At 39.0% G+C, this 24,539-nt stretch overlaps 1 protein-coding gene across 2 annotated transcripts in view; it reads left to right on the top strand.

The window, feature by feature from the left end:
• Window positions 1-24,539, top strand: part of lmbrd1 (LMBR1 domain containing 1) — a 109,581-nt gene that overhangs the window by 4,043 nt on the left and 80,999 nt on the right. Inside the window, exons 2-3 of one of the 2 annotated variants that reach the window (XM_062058308.1) lie at window positions 553-729; window positions 6,154-6,217. In XM_062058308.1, coding sequence (XP_061914292.1) covers window positions 553-729; window positions 6,154-6,217 — 241 coding nt within the window. The remainder of the gene's footprint in view (window positions 1-552; window positions 730-6,153; window positions 6,218-24,539) is intronic. The other variant, XM_062058309.1, reaches the window with a different exon arrangement.

The following is a 24,539-nucleotide window of genomic DNA, read 5'->3' as shown; positions in this document are numbered from 1 at the left end:
TACCTCCAAAACCCATTTTCCGGAGAGTTATTGGTTCTGGTCCCTCCAGGCTGTTTACTTTCTGTGTTCCTACCCTCACATACTGTATATGGTAACAAGCTTTGTGTAGTCACCAAAAGAGCAAGATCACGGGTACAAGCGGACGAAATCTGTTTCCTCAACCGTGTGGCTGAACTTAACCTAATCGACAAGTTGAGGAACTTGGTCACCCGGGAGGAGCTCAGAGAAGAGGAGCGAATTGACGTGGCTCGGGCATCTAGCCCGGATGCCTCCTGGTGAGGTTTTCCAGGCATGCCCAGTCAGAAGGAATACCCGGTGTAGTCCCAAAGGACGTGCAGAAACTTGTGATGGTTTTGGAACCAGACAGCCAATGAAAAGGCACCCTTCTGTTGATCAAATTTTTTTTTCTGATGTTTGTATAACTGCAGCTACTTTACTGATGAATGCTAGAGCACAAAGTTGCAATGTACTTGTAGCATCATATGCTACGGGCATTTTTAGGTTATGTGTATGTCTAACATTCATTGTGACATATATTTTGTTCTTCTTCAGGTCATCCTCGCTTTCTGTTGGGTCTACATTCGCAAATTTCAAAGTCGCCAAGAAAGCGAAGTTGTTTCAACCATCACAGCAATATGCGCACTGGCCATTGCACTAATATCTTCAGCACTTCTACCAGTGGATATTTTCCTTGTCTCCTTCATGAAGTACCCAAATGGCACATACAAGGTTTGTATCTGCTCTGCTAATTCCTCCAGTAACATTGTGCCTGAGAAATAGGGTTGCTCAAGCCAGTTTGTAATTTTTTTTCACAAATGACACAGTGTAGATGTTTGTTGTTGTCCTATCTAAAAACTGACTACATTTCCTCGCTCATAAACTCTGAACAAGCTCTGAACTCATTATAAACTGAAGATAGTGTCAGGACATCTTGATTTGGTGGTAAATTTGTTGCTATCTTGTTGCATGAACTTCAGGGATTTTGTTAAACAGTAAAAATAATTGCTTAATGTGCTTATGCTATGTTTTATAATATATATATATATATATATATATATATATATATATATATATATATATATATATATATATATATATATATATGTATGTATATGTGTGTATATTAGGGGTGTAACGGTACGTGTATTTGTATTGAACCGTTTCGGTACGGGGGTTTCGGTTCTGTTCGGAGGTGTACTGAACGAGTTTCCACATGCACATATTAAGTAGCGTACCGCACGTTGTGTAAACAATGCACACCGAGGCACAACACACGGCATGCTAGCAGCGACCGGGCTACGATAGACTGATCATACATCCTCTTTTCACCGGACTCTTTTGCGGGGCTGTCTGGGCGGAGTTTCTTAAATGCCTCAAATGCCCGGCATTTTGAGTTAGGGTTGCGTGTATTTTCTATGTACGTTCAGGGTTAAGAAGGGGTTGAAAACAAAACGAGAGAGAGAGCAAGACAGTTATGATAAACGCGCATGCGTCGCCAGGCTCTGCTTTTTATCGATAGATTTATCAGATTTAATTTTTTATTATAAATAAATGATAAATGGGTTATACTTGTATAGCGCTTTCCTACCTTCAAAGTACTCAAAGCGCTTTGACAGTATTTCCACATTCACCCAATCACACACTAATGGCGGGAGCTGCCATTCAAGGCACTAACCAGCACCCATCAGGAGCAAGGGTGAAGTGTCTTGCCCAAGGACACAACGGACGTGACTAGGATGGTAGAAGGTGGGGATTGAACCCCAGTAACCAGCAACTTTCAGATTGCTACCAACTTCGCCACGCCGTCCCTATTATCTATAGCAGGGGTGTCAAAAGTGTGCCCCGGAGGCCATTGGCAGCCCACAGCTAATGTTTTAAAGGCCCACGGCACATTCTAAAAATACTATTAAAATAAACAAAAACATAACAAAAGTGAAATAAAGAAGCTTAAAGGTGAACTGTAATTTAGAAAAAGTTGCAATGTTGACTAATAAAACAAAGCTGTTTTTTTTTCTTTCATAATATTGAATCAAAATCAATGTTATTATGAATTATTGACTTATCCAAGGTTCCGATTACTTCACATCAAATATTACACTTAGAAAAATATTTTTGGTGGAAGATTTTGCATATTTTACATGTTTTGTTTGACAAAAAAGGGCGGAAAACAAACAAACAAAAAAACAACAAAAAAAACTAAAACATTTTGAAATGAGGAATAGATCTGAAGTTGATGTAGACTCCAGAGAGGTAAGCGTTAAATATAAAATGAAGGTATGCCCTGGCACACCATTATCATAATTTCAAGACCGAAGCAAAACACTTTTTACACTTTTATACTGAAATAAATACACCTACAACTTATTAAATAAAAACATAGAAAAAACTACCAGCAGTGGTAAAGTTTAGATCCATGAAGGAAAGAAGAAAGTGAATGAATGTTTATAACTGAATACATTTACATATGTATACACATTTTTGTTTTGTTTTTTAATGAATTAAGTAACGTTTATGACAACCTTTTTCCAAAACATAATATAGAATGTGAGATATAACAGGATAATGCATAATTTTTATAATTTTTAAATTTATAATTTTTTTTCAAAACGCTTACAAAAAAGTGGGACCCCAAAAATTTACTGTGGGACCCCATTTTGAAAATTCCTAGCGCCAACACTGCTGTCAACAGAGGAGAAAAAAATGCTTTATTTAAATAAATATATTCTTTATAAAGCAAGTTCGAGTATCATTCGCAAATTTTCACCTAGTCCCGGCTGGCCTTGGCGTGCTGCCCACCTTGGCACGCATATATGTGTCCTCTTTTTGAGATTTCAGAATATGGTCAGCCTAGGCTACGACAACATGTAAAAGCCAGAGCTGGAAGACCCTCTTGCCTTGTTAAGATCTCCCGTTTGGGAACACTTCGGCTTCGCAGTGCGATACAACAATGGAGGACGAGAGGCGGACAAAACGAAAGCGGTTTACAGACATTGTTCAGCAGCAGTAGGGTATTCTTCTGCCAACACGTCAAACATGCTAACCCATTTTAAGCAGCACCACCCCCAAGTGAACATCGCTTCAACGAAGAGAAAGACGGGCGTCGTGCAAACACCGCATTCAAGCAGCCTCTCCTCGGCGAGTCAGGCAGGGCTAAAGCAATAACAAATGCCGTTGGTGTTTTTATAGCAGCAGATTTAAGACCATATTGCATTAAAAACTAGATTTTGACCCACTTCTATGGTGGAAGAACAATGAGCCCATATATCCTCTTACTGCCAAGTTAGCCAAGCACTACCTCGCCATACCTGCTACCTCCGTGCCCAGCGAAAGGGTATTTTCCACAGCTGTAGACATTGTAACTACAAGCAGGTCTGCTCTTTTTGCAGACAATGTGGATAAACTGATTTTTCTGGCAAAAAACATGAAGATTGAGTGAAAGTCACCAGGGCTAAAGGCTGGAAAATGAAATCATCATCTCCATAGGGGTTTTCAAGGGATGGAAGCATGTAGTGCTCTAGAATCTCTTGGTACACCGCTGCATTGACTCTGGACTTGATGAAACACAGTGGACCAACACCAGCAGCTGACATGGTTCCCCAAACCATTGCTGACTGTGGGAACTTCACACTGGATTTCAAGCAACTTGGATTTTGCTCCTCTCCAGCCTTCCTCCAGACTCTAGCGCCTTGACTTCCAAACGAAATACAAAACTTGCTTTCGTCTGAAAACAGGACTCTGGACCACTCTGCAACTGTCCAGTGCTACTTTTCCATAGCCCAAGTCAGACGCTTCTAGAGATTTTAGAGCACTACATGCTTCCATCTGTTGAAAAGCTGTATGGAGATGATGATTTCATTTTCCAGCATGATCTGGCACCTGCCCACAGTGCCAAAACCACCAGTAACTGGTGTACTGACCATGGCATTACTGTCCTCGATTGCCCTGCCAACTCCCCTGACATGAACCCCATAGAGAATTTGTGGGGTATTGTGAAGAAGAAGCTGAAAGACACCAGAACCAATAATGCAAATGAGCTAAAGACCGCTATTGAAGCATCCTGGGCATCCATAACGCCTTAGCAATGCCACAGGCTGATTGCCTCCATGCCACGCTGCATTGATGGCAGTAATCCGTGTAAAAGGATTCCCAACCAAGTACTGAGTGCATTATGTGACATTTTCAAATGTTTGATTTCGTTTTGCTGTTATAAATCTTTTTTTTTTACTTGGTCTGAGGAAATATTCAAATTTTTTGAGATAGGATTTTTGAGTTTTCTTAAGCTGTATGCCATAATCAGCAATATTAAAATAATAAAAGGCTTGCAATATTTCATTTGATGTGTAATGAATCTAGAATGTATGACATTTTTTTTTTTTTTAATTGCATTATAGAAAATAAAGAACTTTATCACAACATTCTAACTTTCTGAGACAGTCCTGTATGTGTATATACTGTATGTATGTATACATGTATGTGTGTGTATATATGTATGTATATGTGTGTATATATACAGTATATGCAGTGTTGGGTTAGTTACTGAAAACCAGTAACTAGTTACAGTTACTAGTTACTTTATTTCAAAAGTAACTCAGTTACTAACTCAGTTACTTACACCAAAAAGTAATGCGTTACTGTGAAAAGTAACTATTTAGTTACTTATTTTTTTAAAGCTCCCATTAATGCCCTTTTAGCCTTCATTTCAGTACTGTTATTTCACTGGAGAATAATACAATGTGTTGATCAACTTGACATGCATTTGCATCACTGAACTCTGCTAAGCAATGTGCTCTACATACAACACACAAAGACAAATATATGTTTCAAAGGGCCAATTTATTTCAGGCCAGAACAAATTGACAAAACTATTTTAAATAGCTGCAACATAACATACATAAGTAACAAACAGCATAATAACAACATAGCTGTAAACAAAATACGTACTTTAACTTTATTTTTACATACCAAAGCCTAACCAGGCGTTTTTTCTCCCAAGGAATTCTGAAATAAAATCATGTCTGAAGCCAAGAACACTCTACACATTCCCCCAGTTTTAGTTTAGAGATAAGGAAATATTGGCCTGGCCCACTAAGATCCCTCTTTATGTTTGTGAACTTTATTTTTTATACATTTAGAGTGATGTGATAATCAAACACCCTAGAAGTGTAGAAATAAAGAGTATATAAGAGAATTGACAGTGTGTGTACTATAATTCATAATAACATTAATTTTGATTCAATATTATGTTTTGAGTAATGACAGTTTGAAAGAAAAAAAACAGCTTTGTTTTATTAGTCAACATTGTAACGTTTTCTAAATTACATTTCACCTTTAAGCTTTTTTATTTGACTTTTGTTATGTTTTTGTTTATTTTAATAGTATTTTTAGAAAGTGCTGTGGGCCTTTAAAACATTAGCTGTGGGCTGCAAATGGCCTCCGGGGCACACTTTTGACACCTCTGCTATAGATAATAAAAAATTAAATCTGATAAATCTATCGATAAAAAGCTGAGCCTGGCGACGCATGCGTGTTAACCACTCTCTCGCTCTCTCTGTCTCCGCCCCTCCCTCACGAATGCTGCTGCGCGCACCCCTCCCCTCCCTCCCCTTCCCACACTCAGACACACACACACAGTGCGGCTCCTCCGTGTGACACAAGAGAATCAGAAGAACGACACCGTAGCGCTGCCACAAAACACACTCAGATCTTCTGTTTCAAGCCAATACTACATAAAAAGTAACGTAAAATAACGCAGTAACGCATCATGTAGTAACAGTAACTGAGTTACTGAATATAAAAAATAACGCGTTAGATTACTAGTTACTGCCGAAACTAACGGCGTTACAGTAACGCGTTACAAAGTAACGCGTTAGTCCCAACACTGTATATATGCATGTATATACATATTTATGTGTGTGTGTGTGCATGTGTATGTGTGTGTGTGTGTGTGTGTAAATATGCATATGAGGGACAAGCGGTATCAAATGGATTGAAAGATGGAAGTCAAATGCATAAAACCAGTAGTTTTTTTACTGTTGAAATTTATCTGACGTTAAAAATTAAGGAAAATATAAAAAACTGATTTATTGCATTTTTCTGCATTTTTTCTTAATACATAACTGTTTTAATAACATATTTTAACATGTTGTATTGCAGGAATGGGCAGCAAACAATGAGACAAGAGCACAGATTGAGGACACAGTCCTGTATGGATATTACAGTACGTAGTTCCCCTTACATTTGGTCTTTGTGCGGAGAAAACACTTAGCTCTGGCTCATTGCTTTTTATATTGAGGATATTTCTCTATCATCAAAGTCATCTTTTCTGTGAGTTAGGCTCAATATCTTCTGAGTTGATCATAACCGCTCAGCCCAGTCACTCACTGACACAGGAATCTTATCCCGTCTGACTCCTGGTCTCACAAGTTTCTTTTTGTTTTCCCGACCTCTTTGCACCTTATAGTTATTTCTATTGCACCCTGTGTCTTAATGCATCCATTTACCTGAACCAAACCAAACAAATGATCATCATTCCAAAACTGAAGTCCACTTTTTGGAAATAAAGCGATTAGGATCGGTCAAATTACATATGGATTAATTGCATTGCATGATAATGCATAATATTACCATTGCAATTTGCAACATAATATTGCGTTTTGTTATATATAGATACGGTAGACATTTACAGGCACTACTTGACGTGCTGTCTGTCATTATCCAATCAAGCATAAAGCCTCAAAAAGCTGTGGAGGAATGTTAAAACAGGCCCGTTATAATACAGAAGTATTTGTCAGCGATAGCAATAATTGGCAAATCATTTTTGCTTATCACTTTCTACCATAAAACTATAGTGGCACTGAAACAACGTCATGATTGGCCTGCGTGTTTGGCTTTCAGTTTGTTGTCTCTGATGACAGCAAATTCAGCCATTCCAGAGACGCTATCGCACATTTTCCAACAGCTGCTAGCCTAAAGTGCCTCCAAGCAACACTGTTATGCTCCGTCTGTTAAGAAATGACAAGCTGTCTGCTCGCTTTCGACAGCTCAATCCAGTGAACTACTTCCACCGGCTATATGACAATAAACTTCCGCCGTCGGTTTTCAGCGCATGCTAATGCTGCATTCAAGAAACCGCAATCAATTGTCCTTCAGACATACAAATTAGATTTAATTTCAATTTTGGATTAAACATAACCTGAAATCGGAAACACAACACATGAATAATTCAGTGGGCTTTTGTCTTGAAGGATATGTCCCTTTACTCTTTAATTTTATTATTGGCCAAACTGCCTGGAAACCATGTTTATGGTTACATTTGTCAAACATCAGGGGATGCAGATATTTGATTTACAGTAGTCATTTGGATTATTTATTTTAGAATCAGATACTATAAAAGTTACTGCTTCACACATAATAAAATGAGATAGGTTAGGTAGGGGCAGCGTGGCGAAGTTGGTAGAGTGGCCGTGCCAGCAATTGGAGGGTTGCTGGTTACTGGGGTTAAATCCTCACCTTCTATCATCCTAGTCATGTCCGTTGTGTCCTTGGGCAAGACACTTCACCCTTGCTCCTGATGAGTGCTGGTTAGCGCCTTGCATGGCAGCTCCCGCCATCAGTGTGTGAATGTGTGTGTGAATGGGTGAATGTGGAAATACTGTCAAAGCGCTTTGAGTACCTTGAAGGTAGAAAAGCGCTATACAAGTATAACCCATTTATCATTTATCATTTAGGTTAGTCAAGTTAGTATGCCACTTGTTTCTTTATTTGTGATATGCTATGTTAATTCCTGTATATTTATAATTCTAATGCAAAAATCATTAGGTGTTCATTTCAGAATGTAATCTTGATTCCCTAAATTTATTGTTATGTACATTACCTGTCCTGTTATCAGGGTTAACAACCGGGTCAAGGTTAAGGTTATCTGACGCAACTTTGATTTAATGCGCTGTAGCCAGATAAGTAGTTTGAGGTGCAAACTGCGATTGCTGCATTTTATAGCAACAAATGTCACTCTGCACCTAAAAATCCACATCCTGGCAGTTTGATTAAAAGAACCCAGTGTTCAAATACTTGCGATGAAAATTCCTCTGGTTTAGACATCATTGGTTCAGATAATATCTGTCTATTACCTGACTGCTTCTATGTTAGCTACCTCTCTTTGTATATAATGTATATTTTCTGCTGGATGTACTCTTTATTTTATGCTGCCCTTTTTTTTGCTGCAGCTGTTACATGTACTGTGATATTTTACATGGATTTGTTATATATTGTATATATTATAATATAATATATCAGTATATATTATATTCTGTATATATAATATATAAATATTACATATATATGATATTTTATATTGCTACTATGGTACATTTTTAGTCTACTTTATACCTTTTGTTTTTGCCCTCTTTTTGTTCCCTTGTGTGCATTATTCTTTCCATCCTTTGTAACTGTGTGGAACAATTTCCCTTGTGGATCATTAAAGTTTGTCTAAGTCTAAACGAGCATTTAAATTAGAGATTGACCAATATGTTTTTTTCAGGGCCAATACTGTTTATTAGTAGTCAAGGAGGCCGATAACCGATATTTGGAGTCAATATTCATTTGCAGTAAAAATATATATACCGTAATTTCCGGACTATAAGCCGCTACTTTTTCCCCTCGTTCTGGTCCCTGCGGCTTATACAACGGTGCGGCTTATTTACGGCCTGTTCTTCTCCGACACCGACGAAGAGGATTTCGGTGGTTTTAGTACGCAGGAGGAAGACGATGACACAATGATTAAAGACTGACTTTTCATATACCGGTAGGCTGGTTATTTTGATAACGTACAGGCGAGCACTTTGTTTTACTTTGCACTGTTGTATTATTTGTACTCTGCACGAATGCTGTTCGCCATGTCAAAGATGTGAAAGTTTGATTGAATGATTGAAAGATTCTTAATAGGACTAGTTGTTAAAGATCCCTAAATATTCAGCACAACAATTAAATGGGGTTGGAGATGTCCTCTTGGGTGGGGTGGAGTTTGGCACTAATCACGTGGTGCCACCAGTACAACACATCTTCAGTTGTGTTCCCCGACGTCATTGGGCGTTTCGGCCATTTATCACAAGACACCCTCTGCCGAGGTTGGCCCACCACAGGCTGATCAGACCAGGGTGTGTGTCGCATGGTGGCACCATGTGGTTATTTGGCAGCCCATGCTGCATCCCTGCGCTTCAGCCACAGCCAGTGACTGCTCCGTTCTGCTGCGGTGGAAAGTTCTTTAATAGCCTTGCGTTGGGCCTGTCCTCTGATTCCTACTTCTTTAAGGAGCCTTGTGGTGGAACTGGCTACAAAGCCTCTACAGCCCACCTCCACTGGCCACACCTTCACGTTCCAGCCCCGTGCCTCTGCTTCAGCTGCCAAGTTGGTATATCGCAGCCTTTTCCGTTCGAATGCTTCGTCGATGGCGTCCTCCCATGGGACCGTTAACTCAACGATGAAGACACGGCGGCAGGACAAGGACCAGAGGACCAGGTCTGGGTGCAGGCTGGTTGCTGCAATTTCGGGTGGGAAGATAAGTCTCTGGCTGAGGTCTACCCGCATTTCCAAATCTCGGGCTATGTTTAGTGGGCCCAAGTCTGGAGGTGATGGCTTGGTCCGCCGTTTCTCTCCTACCCGGATGAAAGTTGTTTTGCGTGGGAAGGTTGCCTGAGCATTTAAAGGCATGGCATTGGTGACCACTCTCTTGTTCTCAAGTTCGGCAGCCAAGCACTTCAGTACCTGGTTGTGGCGCCAGGTGTATCTCCCTTGAGTCAGACTGGTCTTGCAACCTACCAAGATGTGTTTGAGGGTTGCTGGGACTGTACACTGGAGACAGGCTGGGTCCTCTCCATACCAGAGATGTAGGTTGGTTGGAGAGGGCAGGACATCATATGTGGCTCTAATGATGAAACTTAGTCTATTAGACTCCATGCTCCATATTTCGTTCCACGTGATTGTTCTCCTCTCCACGCCCTCCCACCTCATCCAGCGGCCCTGCTGGGCTTGGGAGACTGCCTTGGCACACCTGGCTGCTTCCTCCTGGTGGCGCACTTCCTCCACCACCTTGTGCCGCCGTTCGGTTGCAGTTGCCTTTTGCCACGTGGGTGTTGTTGCTTCCACACCAAGGCCCCCTCTGCCATATTGGACATGCCCCACTATATCCCGGTGTCTGAGGGCAGTCTTTATTGTTAATAAATGGGACGCTTTGCGTTCCCAAACAGTCATCTCTGTCCCGGCAATCCCCTCTGTGGTAGCAGGAACCCCTATATACTACGATAATTACACATCAAAACCCTGCGGCTTATAGTCGGGTGCGGCTTATATATGGAGCAATCTGTATTTTCCCCTAAATTTAGCTGGTGCGGCTTATAGTCAGGTGCGGTTTATAGTCCGGAAATTACGGTATATATTTTTTCATTTATTTATTTATTTTAGGCAATGACATAAAAAAGTACAAAGTTGACAACACATAATAATATAAATGAATATGGTGCAAAAGGTAATGTATAGTATGTAATGCATGATTGTCCAGTTTTGCCTGAAAGGGAGTGGGAAGAAGATAATTTATTTAATCCCACCCCCCGTTCTCCATTCAGTGATTATTCACTGTTACTTTGTTCAAGGATTATAATACAGATGTTGTATCATAGTGGCATTACCAGAGGTAACAATAATTATTACACTGTAACAATAATTTGTATCAACAATGTAGGAATAATGAATATACCAACAATGGTAATAGACAAAATGCCAACAATGGTAATAGACAACATAGCAATAATGGTAATAGACAACATAGCAATAATGGTAAGGAAACATTGAGCACATGTTAACACTTTGAGACAGAGGACAACAGTAGGTCAAATTAAAGACCCTCATCTCTATATTTGAACCAGACCCCATGTTTGTATAATAGTTTAAATCGATTAATAGTTTGGCATTGCTTGTGTTGTAAGTCCAGTTTGTTCCATATTTTTATGTTTGCTTAACATGAATAGTATATGTCAGGTAACAGCTGGACAAGGCTTTAAGTTGTTTTTTTAACATAATTTTTTAGGAAACGTCGGACCAGTAGTGACATAATGTTTAATGTGGCACTGATGTCGGGGTGAATTTAGCACCTAACCACAATTGAGAAATTCAGAAACACCTTTATTATGTGTGTCTAAGAGGAGCATCAACATTTGCATTTCAAAATATGGGAAATCTCCTGAAAATGGGTACAAATATGGAATTTCCGTCATCACGATACATTGCAAGCTAATCAATTGTATAGCAGTTTATGGCTTTCACTGGCGCTAGGAATTTTCAAAATTGACCCCATCAAGTCATAAAAATGGGGTCCCAAAGTAAATTTTTGGGGTCCCACTTTTTTGTAACCGTTTTGAAAACAAATGATAAATGTATGTATTATCCTGTTATATCTCACATTCTATATTGTTTTGGAAAAAGGTTGTCATCAACGTTACTTAATTAATTAAAAAAATAATACAAAAAACCCCACATTTTTATGCACATGTAAATTTATTCAGTTATAAACATTCATTCACTTTCTTTCCTTCATGGATCTAAACTTTACCGCTGCCGCGCCAAAATCAAAGTTCTCTGGCTGTCGAGGACCACGAGGTCCCCTCCAAGGTTTCTCATTGTAGCCCATTGGGTTGAGTTTTTTCTTGCCCTGATGTGGGATCTGAGCCGAGGATGTCGTTGGGACTTGGCAGCCCTTTGAGACACTCGTGATTAAGGGCTATATAAATGAACTTTTATTGATTGATTGATTGATCACATACTTTTTCACAAAAATCGCCGATACTGATTGGTGGCCGATCGATCGGCACATTCCTACTTGAAATGCATATAATATTCATAAAATCATAAAAAAAATAGTGCCCCTACTTTGCAGAAATTCACTTAACACCGGGTGGGGGCCTGGAATGTAACCCCTGCGATAATCGAGGTAACACTGTATTTGGATTTACATTTAGATCAGGGGAGTCCAAAGTGTGGCCGGGGGCCATTCGTGAACACCAGTTAATTTTTTAGTGGCCATGATTGCATTGTAAAGACAAAATAAACACATCCCAGATTAGAAGATTGCACAAAAATTGAGAAAAAAATGCAACCGGCCCAAACCCCTGAAAACTAAAATGGCTGACGAGTGGTGGTTAGGTTAGGTTAGGTTACTTTATTAGTAAGTGAAGGTGCGCTGTATATGGTCTTTGTTAATTTTGTGCGTCCCGTCATGATGAGTATGTGTTCAAATTTCTTGCAAGATATACGTTTTGGAATGTACTGAAGCCCGTAAAAAGGTTTTAGTTGGCAGAATAATATTAATAGATAATATTAATAGTATTCACAAATGACAATAAGAAATTAAATACCTCAAGATTAGATATTGCACTCATTTGCTTTAACTGTTGTAACACAAAGGTAAGATATGGATGTTTTGTTTGTATCTTGATTGACCTATATCGTAATGGCCCCCCCATTTTTAAACTTTTCAGTATGTGGCCCTCACTGGAAAAGGTTTGGACACTCCTGATTTAGATACTTCAGTCAGTCCAAATTGATTTAATCTTAGCCTTGGCAATATTGAAGGACTTGCCAGCTGTTGCCAGCTGAAGTTTAGAAAATACTGCAGTACTTTTTTTGATGGTTGCAAAAGGACTGAGTATGACCCTTTTTAGATTTACTGCCCATTTCCCCACATTGGTTAATGATGTTAAAAAAAACCTTCACTTTCCTATTTACCAGTAGGTGGAGACCAAGCTCCATGTGTGTTGGATGCACAGCTCCCTCACAAGTGAATCATTTTAAATGTATTCTTTTTACAAAGATGTTTCATGGCTCTGTGCAATTGTTTCTTTAATTTTAAGTTTATTATTTTTTTACAAAGATGTGTCATGGCTCTGTGCAATTGTTTCTTTGACAACTGAACCCTGAACTCCACTGGAACAACTTGGGTGCAGTATTCAATAAAAACTGCGTGTTTATATTTATCTAATAAAGAACATGCAACATGAGTCGAGTGTTTGCATAGGGGAATACAGCATATAGGTCAAATAGAAATAATATTACTAAGGTTCTTTACTGAATACACATCTAAAAAATTGTATCCTTTGCTTCACAGTCTCATACAAAATGCGCTTGTAAGCTTATACAAAGGGAATGAATGTCTGCTATTAAAACACCCGCTTCCATTTTGAGCCCAAATAGCTTTTTTGTGATCTTTGATGAACCCTGACTTTAAAAGCCTTGTCATTCAATATTGTGGCTCTGTCCATTTATTATTTTATTTCCTTTGAGTGTTCCCTACTTCAAAGCAGTGATGCATAAGACCCTTAAGCAACAGGGCAAAATACTCCTGGGCCCCCTAAATAAATCATTGGCTTTTTCTGTTTTTTTAAAGCCATTTACAGGGGAGATGCTGAAAAAGATGCCATCCTCTTGTAAATACATGACAACCTTTTTCTTTGTCCACCTACATGTGCGTAGTAGACAAGTGCTTCTTTATATATGTGTGAAATTGTTATTAACTGTTGTTTTATTTCGGTGTGTATAAGATGTTTATTTATAAAAATATGGTCCAGTATGCTAATGAGGCAGCCCTTTTCTTTCGGAAATATGCCAAAGCTATCATTTGCTTCCAAGTCTCAACCTGTGTCTGTCTCCAAAGGAATGATTTAAGCATTTAGTCCACTGACAGATTTAAAGGTCTGCTGCAGACATGGTGACAGGGTTTCAATTCAAAAAAAGTAATTGCACCTTTTAGCAACAACAAAACAACTTAGATCGCTAAAATCATAATTTTCAACAAAAGCTCATGGTTTGTTTGCAGGATGTCAGGAAAATAGTGGCAACTGATTCAATATACACAATTAAAGTTTGAAAATAATTACAATATAATATAAGCCTATTTTTTCCCCATTTATTCTTAAAGGCCTACTGAAATGAAATGTTCTTATTTAAACGGGGATAGCAGATCCATTTTATGTGTCATACTTGATCATTTCGCGATATTGCCATATTTTTGCTGTAAGGATTTAGTAGAGAACATCGACGATAAAGTTTTGGTCGCTGATAAAAAAGCCTTGCCTGTACCGGAAGTAGCGTGACATCACAGATTGAAGGGTTCCTCACATTTGCACACTGTTTACACCAGCAGCTAGAGCAATTCGGACCGAGAAAGCGACAATTAATTTGAGCCAGGATGAAAGATTTGTGGATGAGGAACGTGAGAGTGAAGGATTAGAGTGCAGTGCAGGACGTATCTTTTTTCGCTCTGACCGTAACTTGGGTACAAGGGCTCATTGGATTTCACACTCTGTCCTTTTTCTATTGTGGATCACGGATTTGTATTTTAAACCACCTTGGATACTATATCCTCTTGAAAATGAGAGTCGAAAACGCGAAATGGACATTCACAGTGACTTTTATCTCCACGACAATACATCGGTGAAGCACTTTAGCTACGGAGCTAATGTCTTAGTATCGTGCTTAACTGCATATACAGGTAGAAACAGACGAAATAAGCCCCTGACTGTAAGGATAGACAGAAGATCAACAATACTACCAAACTCTGGACCTGTAACCACACGGTTAATGCTGTGCCGCCTGGCGAAGCCTAGCAATGCTGTTGCTAACGACGCCATTGAAGCTAACTTAGCTACGAGACCTCGAAAGAGCTATGCTAAAAACATTAGCTCTCCATCTACGCCAGCTCTCATCTGCTCATCACGACCCGTGCTCACCTGCGTTCCAGCGATCAACGGCGCGACGAAGGACTTCACCCGATCATCGATGCGGTCGGCGGCTAGCGTCGGAGACGGAGGAAGTCAAGGTGAGGACAGCGGCGCGGTGGCGGGCGTTGTAGCTTTCGACGACACCCCGGCCGCCATCAGAGTCCGCAAGAAACATATATTTCCCCAAAGTTACGTACGTGACATGCACATAGCGCCACGCACGGACGGGCAAGAGATCAAATGTTTGGAAGAAAGCAGCGTACTCACGGTAGCGCGTCTGCTATCCTCAAAGTCCTCCTGGTTGTGTTGCTGCAGCCAGCCGCTAATACACCGTTCCCACCTACAGCTTTCTTCTTTGCAGTCTCCATTGTTAATTGAACAAATTGCAAAAGATTCACCAACAGAGTTGTCCAGAATACTGTCAAATTTTGCGATGAAAACACAGCTGTTTGTATAGGGGTACAATGTGTCCCAATACTTCTGCTTCAACCCTTGACGTCACACGCAAACGTCATCATACCTAGACGTTTTCAGCCGGAAGTTTCCCGGGAAATTTAAAATTGCACTTTATAAGTTAACCCGGCCGTATTGGCATGTATTGCAATGTTAAGATTTCATCATTGATATATAAACTATCGGACTGCGTGGTCGGTAGTAGTGGGTTTCAGTAGGCCTTTAAATGTAGTGCCAAAGTATAGACACACCTGTTATAGTTTGTTGAACAAAACCAATCCTGCTTAGAATGTATTTTTAATTTACTTATTTCATATTTGCTACACTGTGGGATATCTAGGAAATCCATGGACAGTAGAACCCATTTAAGTTGGTCTTGCCTTACGTCGACCAACATAACTACCATTCTCTTTTTTGGTCGACATCATCCTTATTGTAGCCAAAGTGTGTCCAAACAACGACAAGAAATTCCTTTTGGTGCAAACTACTCACTACGTACTGTTGACTCAGTGTTTGTTTTCCTCCATGACGCTTCTGTGTCGAGACTAGATGGGATATCGTTACTTAGCTGCTTCTTCTGCTGGGTTTCTGGTACCCTTTACGCTTTGCGACACCTCGCTTCCTGATATGTAACTAAACAATCAGTACTGTATTTTTTGGAGGGGTTAGTGTACTAGTAGAGAGACAATCACAAGGGCGGGGAAATTGAAATAATCAAAAAAGCCGTTTTCTGTCGGGTAAAAGCTCTAATTATCGGTTTTGTTTATTTTTCGAACAATCTCTCAGCCCTTGCAAGGGTGTTCATATTAAAGTAGTTATTATTGAAATATATTATTAGATATTACACTAATTGGCTTTGTCGCCTTACACAAAGCTACAGTATAGTGATTGGATTGGCTTTTGCATCTGTAGTATGTATCAAACTGGCCCCCCACATCCTTCAATTTTTCTGTGTACAATATCGATATATTTTTGTTTTGAGAATGTTATTTGTTGGAGAATTGTTGTAAGCAGATTTCAGTATTTTATGTTTCAAAGCTACGCAGTTTTATGTTTTGCATTTTGTTGCCTTACTGGTCCGAAAACAAACCAAATAGTGACCTTAAAACAGACGTATGTATCAAACTGTGATTATGGTATACCGTTATATTTGTAAAAAGAGTACACAGTGTCTTCCTGTTAAGAGCAAAATACTTTTCAAAATCAAATCATGCCAGTTTTAACCTGGATTCCAGACCCATTTTTGGCGATTATTAGCCACCAGAAGAACAATTTCTAGATGCTTTATTGTCAATTAAGTCACTATGTAAAGCGCTTTGAGTCACTAGAGAAAAGCGCTATATAAATATAATTCACTTCACTTCATATACAGCAAAATTACCGCAATAGCTCCATTAGTTAATAAATATTTTGTGAATCTTGTCAGTCAAATTGACGAGAACCATCAAGTCATCCTGGGGCTGGGAGAGTCGGTCTGAAAGTTCTGGTGCAGCATGGACAGGGAATGGTGGCTGCTGTCGGAGACTTTGTGGCGCGTTTTCCTGTCTTTCCTTTTATTCTCGGGCTTTTAACACTACGTGAGTTGTGTGGTCCTCTGTGTTTTTAAAATGTTGATTTCTATTTACTGTTTTAATTGGTTTTACCCTTTAAAATCGTTTTTAATCATATTTATTTTATATTGGTTTTTATATTGGTTTTATATGTATTTATTTTTTGTGTTTTTATTCAGTCATTGGTGGAGCTAAGGATAATATTTGAATATTGTTTTTAATATTGTTGTGCAGCACTTTGGAAACATTTTGTTGTTTAAATGCGCTATATAAATAAAGTGGATTGGATTGGATTGGATTGCCTGTGTTGCTCAACTGAAGCCATCTTTTTGGCTTTATGGGACTTCGCACCACTGTGAACAGCTGCCGGTCACTTTAGACCAGGAGTCACCAACGCGGTGCCCACGGGCACCAGTTCGCCCGTAAGGACCAGATGAGTCGCCCGCTGGCCTGTTCTAAAAATAGCTCAAATAGCAGCACTTACCAGTGAGCTGTCTCTATTTTTTTAAATTTTATTTATTTACTAGTGTGACAGTCCTAACTGTCGTGCGGGTTCTCAGGACCATCCAGGGAAGACATTGTCGTGAGACGGTTTAGACTTCTTTATTATTTCAATCACAGTCTTTTGCGTGCTTTTTAGCAGCTGCCTTTTTTCTCACGTGAGCACACGAATGGTTTCCTCCCGTTCGCCGTCTGCTTTTCAGCAGCACGTCGCCGTCGTTTGCGTGGCAGCAGAGGATGGTTTCCTCCCGTCCGCTGTCTTTCACCGTCTCCTCCCTTGATGTTCACGTCTCTCACCCTTTTATACGGTCCGAGAGGGTGATTGCACTGTCCACAGCTGCGCGCTCCACGCACCTTATAATGATTGCGGCGTCGCTCCCAGTGCGCCCCCGCCTTGCCGCTCGCTCGTCCACCCCTCCTCGCCGCCAACTTGGAGCGGGCGCCGTCAGTCCGCCGGCCCCGCCTCCCCACAACTAGCAAGCTGGTCTCGCTTTGCTCGACATTTTTAATTCTAAGAGAGACAAAACTCAAATAGAATTTGAAAATCCAAGAAAATATTTTAAAGACTTGGTCTTCACTTTTTAAAATAAATTCATTTATTTTTTTACTTTGCTTCTTATAACTTTCAGAAAGACAATTTTAGAGAAAAAATACAACCTTAAAAATTATTTTAGGATTTTTAAACACATATACCTTTTTACCTTTTGAATTCCTTCCTCTTCTTTCCTGACAATTTAAATCAATGTTCAAGTAATTTTTATTTGTTATTGTAAAGAATAATAAATACATTTTAATTTAATTCTTCATTTTAGCTTCTGTTTTTTCGACGAAGAATATTTGTGAAATATTTCTTCAAACTTATGATTAAAATTCAAAAAAATTATTCTGGCAAATCTAGAAAATCTGTATAATCAAATTTAAATCTTATTTAAAAGTCTTTTGAATTTCTTTAAAAATTTTTGTTCTGGAAAATCTAGAAGAAATAATAATTTGTCTTTGTTAGAAATATAGCTTGGTCCAATTTGTTATATATTCTAACAAAGTGCAGATTGGATTTTAACCTATTTAAAACATGTCATCAAAATTCTAAAATTAATCTTAATCAGGAAAAATTACTAATGATGTTCCATAAATTATTTTTAAAATTTTTTAAATTTTACATGAGTTATTATTTGTACAAACATGGTGCAAAGTAATTAATGTTTTGTTAAAAAAATGTTAGTGGCTAGCTAGTTAAAATGGGATATTGTGATTTCCCAAGACTGTCTTAGAAGTGATCATTTGAAAATGTTCAATTTGAAAAATGTGCACTTAGAGAAAATATAAAATAAAGTGTTGCATATTGATATTTATCTGTTTCTATATATATTTATTGTGAGAAATCATTAAGATGATCAGTGTTTCCACAAAGATAAATATCATTAATTATTAATAATAACATAGAGTTAAAGGTAAATTGAGCAAATTGGCTATTTCTGGCAATTTATTTAAGTGTGTATCAAACTGGTAGCCCTTCGCATTAATCAGTACCCAAGAAGTAGCTCTTGGTTTCAAAAAGGTTGGTGACCCCTGCTTTAGACTTTCCATAGCTGCTTGCTCCCACAAGTTGTGGCTGACGCTGAAGGTTTTCAGTGAAGCTTTGAGAGTGTCTATAAAGCAGTTTTTCTAGCCTCCAAGGGAGAGTTTGGGGATCTTGTCTTGCCATTTTAGGCCAAGTAGTTTCCTCAGCCTGGTAGTGTTGGTGGTTCAGCTTCTCGCGTGGCATTGTTAAACCGGCCACGACTCGCAGCCATCGAGCAGGATAGTGAGCACTACCGCTTTGTAGAACTTGATCTTTGTCCTCGTGGTGAAGTCTCTTCTGTCCCACACATTCTTGTGTAGTCTGCCAAAGGCAGCACTTGCCCTGGAGAGTCTGGTGTTGACCTCTTCATCGATGACAACTATGTGGAAAAGTGTATTGCCAAGATACCTGAACTTGTCCACTTTTTGAGTCTTCGTCCATTGACGATGTTGGGTTCAACGTAGAGCTCCCCTGGAGCAGGTTCTGAAACGGATGTAGTGCATGACCAAGTTGTTCTGTGTGCCTCAACTTGCACTGTACGCTCCACAGTGCCTTGCTGTAGCCGCCTTTCTCTGTTGAACCATTTAGGTTTCCGTCGCAGAGTCCACCGGTGTTCAGTCGCCACTTGCCTTGGGTAGGAGAGCCCTAAATGACAACATTTCGACAATGGAGACTCGTAGTGGTAGGGACGTCTAACCCCTGTCACAGGTCCACAGGACCTGTCCACCACCACCATAAAAGAATACTGTAAAATATTGTATTGCAGACAGAATGGCTATTGGGCTGTAACTTTGCACAAATCCTAACAACGTTTTCTTGATGTCTACAATGCGGCTCTGAAAACTTTTCGCTTTTGGACTGGTGGCTGAACTAGCAGACATGCGCCACAGCTCCTTACAGCCCAAACCTGATACACTTCTCAGAAACATACATACTGTCCCTTCGCAAAAATATCATATGAAAACAGTCTAATCAATTTTTTTCCGACCACATGAGCAGCTCTGATTATATCCTTAGTTTAATCAAGCCCCTGTGGCAAGTACTAAGGGGCATTTTAAATTATTCCAATTATGGCTCATACAGTTTCATCCACATAGTCTCTCCAAGGCCTAGATGTTTAGTAGAGATGCAAGTTGTTGTCATAGTGCCATACTTCTCAACAAGTGCCTGCATAGACAGATATTTTCATCACTCTCATGAGTCTTTTGTCAGAGTGTCTCAAATAGAAAGGTCCCCTGGCATTTAATTATTTTCACATAAAATGTAATATATTTCACCTGTCAGCAGGGGACACAAGTCTAGCTTCTAATACCCTCGTGGATGGCCACAGTGAGGTGAGGACACTGGGCTAATATTTCTTATTTAGCCTTATGTGAAGCTGTAAGGATTTATTTTGCACTCTATGATGTTGCTAAGATTAATTGTTAACTAAAGTATAAGTTGCCAAGTCACATCATAGAATTGTTTTCACATGGTGTCCTCAACTGACGTCCAGCAGGTTTTAGCTTCTACCTATGCACAACACCATTAAAATGTAATATATTTCACCTGTCAGCAGGGGACACAAGTCTAGCTTCTAATACCCTCGTGGATGGCCACAGTGAGGTGAGGACACTGGGCTAATATTTCTTATTTAGCCTTATGTGAAGCTGTAAGGATTTATTTTGCACTCTATGATGTTGCTAAGATTAATTGTTAACTAAAGTATAAGTTGCCAAGTCACATCATAGAATTGTTTTCACATGGTGTCCTCAACTGACGTCCAGCAGGTTTTAGCTTCTACCTATGCACAACACCATTAAAATGTGTATTTTGTTTTTCCCTCTCTAGAAGTAAATTGCAAAACTCTATACAAATAATAGGATCTTTGTCTAAATGAGCTAATTTCATTATAGAATCCTCTGCTCTCTCGGAGGGTATAATGTGCTAAACTTTTGTCCTTGCCAATAGTTCTTCCCTGTGGAAGATCTGCTTAGAGAGTAACAGATGATGTATGGTAATGCAATATGACCCATTCTCGCAGAATGTAAATATTCATAGTGTTATGATTAATTTGACCCATTGCCTTAACCCACTAGCTTATGCCAGGGACTGCATACTACTTATTTGCTCTCTGTGTCATGTAAACTCAGTTTGTCTGGCTGAAAATGAGTTTAAATGGATACCTTAGTGGAGCAATAAGCACATGTTTATTGAAAATAATGTTGTGTCACAATCACAGCCTAGGAAAAAGTAAGCTGCTATGGCAGTAACATTTATTTTTCTGGCTCAGAGAGAACATTTCATTATATATGATACATTACATACCACCCCTGGAAAATATGGACTCACCAGTATTGGAGGATGATCATTCTGTTGTTTTATTCAGCAGAAAAAAACATGTAACAGACATGACACAGAACTATAGTCATTTCAAATTACACATTTCTGTCTTTAAGAAAAACTACAATACATTAAGAAAATACACTGTTGTGTAGGGCTGGACGATATGGCAAAAAAAAAAAATTAAGACATTTTTTTCATATAATTTGATCTGGATTAATATCAAGATTTGTTAGTTTTTGTTAAAAGAGGATTGTCCCTTGCAGGATTATACCGAGTACCGTTGCATCCCAACTTTAAACTACTGCAGCAGTTTGTAACAGACATTTCTGCCATGTTTGAACAAGGTAATATGCTAACTGCTGACAACTGTCATTTTGTTCATATCTATGATTGTGTTTACTAGAGGTGCAACACTACAGGTAGCCCATGTTACGGTCTGTATCTCGGTTTTAGGGCCACGGTTTCGCTTCTTTTTTGGTGCGTTATCTGGGGGTAAAGAGAATAACTTTTTTCCTCTCAAAGTTCTTTTGTTATTTTGCTTGTAATCATAAACTTCTTTCTGCAGTAAACAACATATCAGTGGTGTACTGAATACTATAAGACTTATTTCAATTACAAATTTACTAAACAACACTTCAAAATGGTAAATTATTATTTGTATTCTTTGATTACTTGTATATATCAGTGCTTATCAACAGTGGTTTGGCAAACAGCAAGCGGTGACCCAGATTGTGGAGTTTAAAACAAAATCAAAACACTGTAGCTTATATTTACTGAAAGTACATTACAGTGCAGTTTGAATTTGAGGCACTGTAAAATAATGTGTACCAACACATACAACACAAAACTGATTTGAACAAAACGTGTCTGCAGAGTTTTTAAGTACATGTTATATCAGAGGAGTTGAATCTTTGCGAACACATAAACAACAATTCTGATTAAAACAATTAGTAAGTGTGTTTATTCTTCCAGTCAGGACCAATACAGTAGTTCAGTCACAAAGACATTCTGTGCCTGCCTGCTAGTCAACCTTCAAGGCAGGATTACTGGTGAGTTGCAGCAGTCAGTGAGACTAAGGCCATGTCCACACTAGCATGGATAGTTTCAAAAAAACATATTCTGGGTTAAAACGATCCCCATTTGATGAGTGTAGTTTCAAAACTGTCTCTGTCTACACACAAACGCATACACCTGCTGTCATGCACATTTTGTCCAATCAGAAGCCTGGAAAAGGAGCAAAAGCAGGCTTGTTGGCATTATACCTCTGTTATTATGTGTATTTTGATATACTACTACGGCATGTACGTTATCTTTAAAACCAGCCTACACTTATATGGAGCTTTTTTTTTAAGTGCCTACACGCCTGTGCTGCTGAATCCCAACACTTGAGAAATGATTACACGTTTAATCAGCAACATGGTGATACAGTATATATATGTGCATGTGTGCATATTAGGGCTGTCAAGGTTAACACGATACTAACACGTGAACTATAAGTTTCAATAACGGGACTCATTTTTTTAATCGGCGATTAACGCAAACACTTCCTTTTTGACACTCGGGCCGTGCCGTAGCGGGGGGAAACTTGGTTGCAGTTCACTTGCTAGTGATGAGCCACAAGCAATAAGAATTGGGCAAAGGGAAGTCAACCTTATGGAAATATCAGGTTCAAAGCCATGGCAAGTTGTTCTCTCGGCAAAGAAAGGACTATTTTTCGCCGTGAGAAGAGGCGACATCCCTGCAGCAAACGCCTGCTGCATGCATAGTTCAGAGGTGGGTGGTGCTTCACTTCTGTGTTTAGATTACAGTTAAGGTGCAGTGATAACATAACATTTAGATTGTTACTGTGACCGCTTTAGTAAGTAAAATGACATAAAAGCTCAACAGAAATGAAAGACGGTCGACCGGATGTCAAAAGGAGACTTTTTTTAAATTTCAAACAGTCGGTCTGACATTAAAACATGTCAAGACACTTTCTCAAAACAATCACACACTCTCAAAATAAAAGCGCTACACTATACACTCGGTTTATACATTTAGGGTTTCTCCTTCATTTACGGCTTCATTTTAGCCGCTATACCTAATAAAATAATATAATGTATTGTAGCGTCCAGAAGAAAACAAACAACCGTGACTGTATATAACGTTTTATTCGCCTTTTTATTAGCCTATTTCATCACAAATAACATGACATCAGAAACCTCTTTTGTTGACTTTTTTAGTTTTACCAAAAAATCTAAATCGAAAATCGAGTTTTCAGAGAAAATGTTTTTGTTTCTGGCCAAAAATGTGCGGCCCTCCCAAGTCTATACCAACCCGCATAAATTATATTGATACCAGCGTTTTTTAGTAACGTTCGTAGCGATGACTGTACAACTCTTTTTCCTCAGCTCGCTACATTATGTCGATTGTTGCTGTGTGAGCACTGAGCAGTCAGCGCTAAAGAAAAAGCCTGCTTTCCTAAAACAACAGAGCCAGTGTTGTCTATGTTTATATTTATTGTGTCAGCTTGCCACAAATACGGATTTGATGCTTACTTTTCTCCCTCGCTCATAAACAAATTATAATGGAACTGTGGCCACATGCATCGCAAATTGTAACTGTGCCTCACAACACACCTAATACACACCTGCTTCGCCAGAGAATTACGTAACGGAAGGGATCCATGATGCCACTTTATTGAGGTACGAGAGAAAGAAATGACAGGGTGGAGTGTGTCTTGAGTCATTCATTTATTCGGCAATCAAATACAAGCGGTCATTTAAAGCAAAGCATTCATCACGCAAATGAGAGCGGAGATCTGCCGTTACAAGCCCAGCAGGGAGTGTGCATACAGCTGCCGTGTGCCACATGTGCCGAAAACCTCCATAAAGTTGCTTTCCATCCTTTAACAGTTCCATGAGTGCTAAGAAGACACATCTTAGAGAAACTGTTCATTCGTTTGGCAACATTTTGCCTTCTTCGTGAAATACGTAAAGCAGGAGTGTTCAAAATGTTGCCTGGGGGCCATTTGTGAAATGCATTGTAGAAATTAAATAAACAAAAAATAAAAAAACAGCAAAAATGGAAAACCGAACCAAGAAAGCGAAATGTTGCTACTAATTAATAAAAACACACAGTCTTTAGAAATGTATTATTTATATTAGCCTATTTTATGTATTTATAGGCTCCACATCACTGCTGGTCTTTGTTTTTCATTTAATTAGTTATTTATGATTATGTTTACAAGCACAGCATTATGTTTTAACTGGGAAGCTATAGGCCACTGTTTTTCTCTCGCCACTTTTTTTAATATATACTTATCTCTTGGCAGCAGCTACTGAAATTTAATTTATGTGCAAAAAAGATGTTGAGGCGCCTTGATCTTAAATACTTGACACTAGGGCT

The sequence above is a fragment of the Entelurus aequoreus genome, linkage group LG09 (genome assembly GCF_033978785.1).
Source record: "Entelurus aequoreus isolate RoL-2023_Sb linkage group LG09, RoL_Eaeq_v1.1, whole genome shotgun sequence".
Taxonomy (NCBI): domain Eukaryota; kingdom Metazoa; phylum Chordata; class Actinopteri; order Syngnathiformes; family Syngnathidae; genus Entelurus; species Entelurus aequoreus.
Note: the sequence above shows the minus strand (reverse complement) of the source record. Positions and strands in the feature narration are given on the sequence as shown.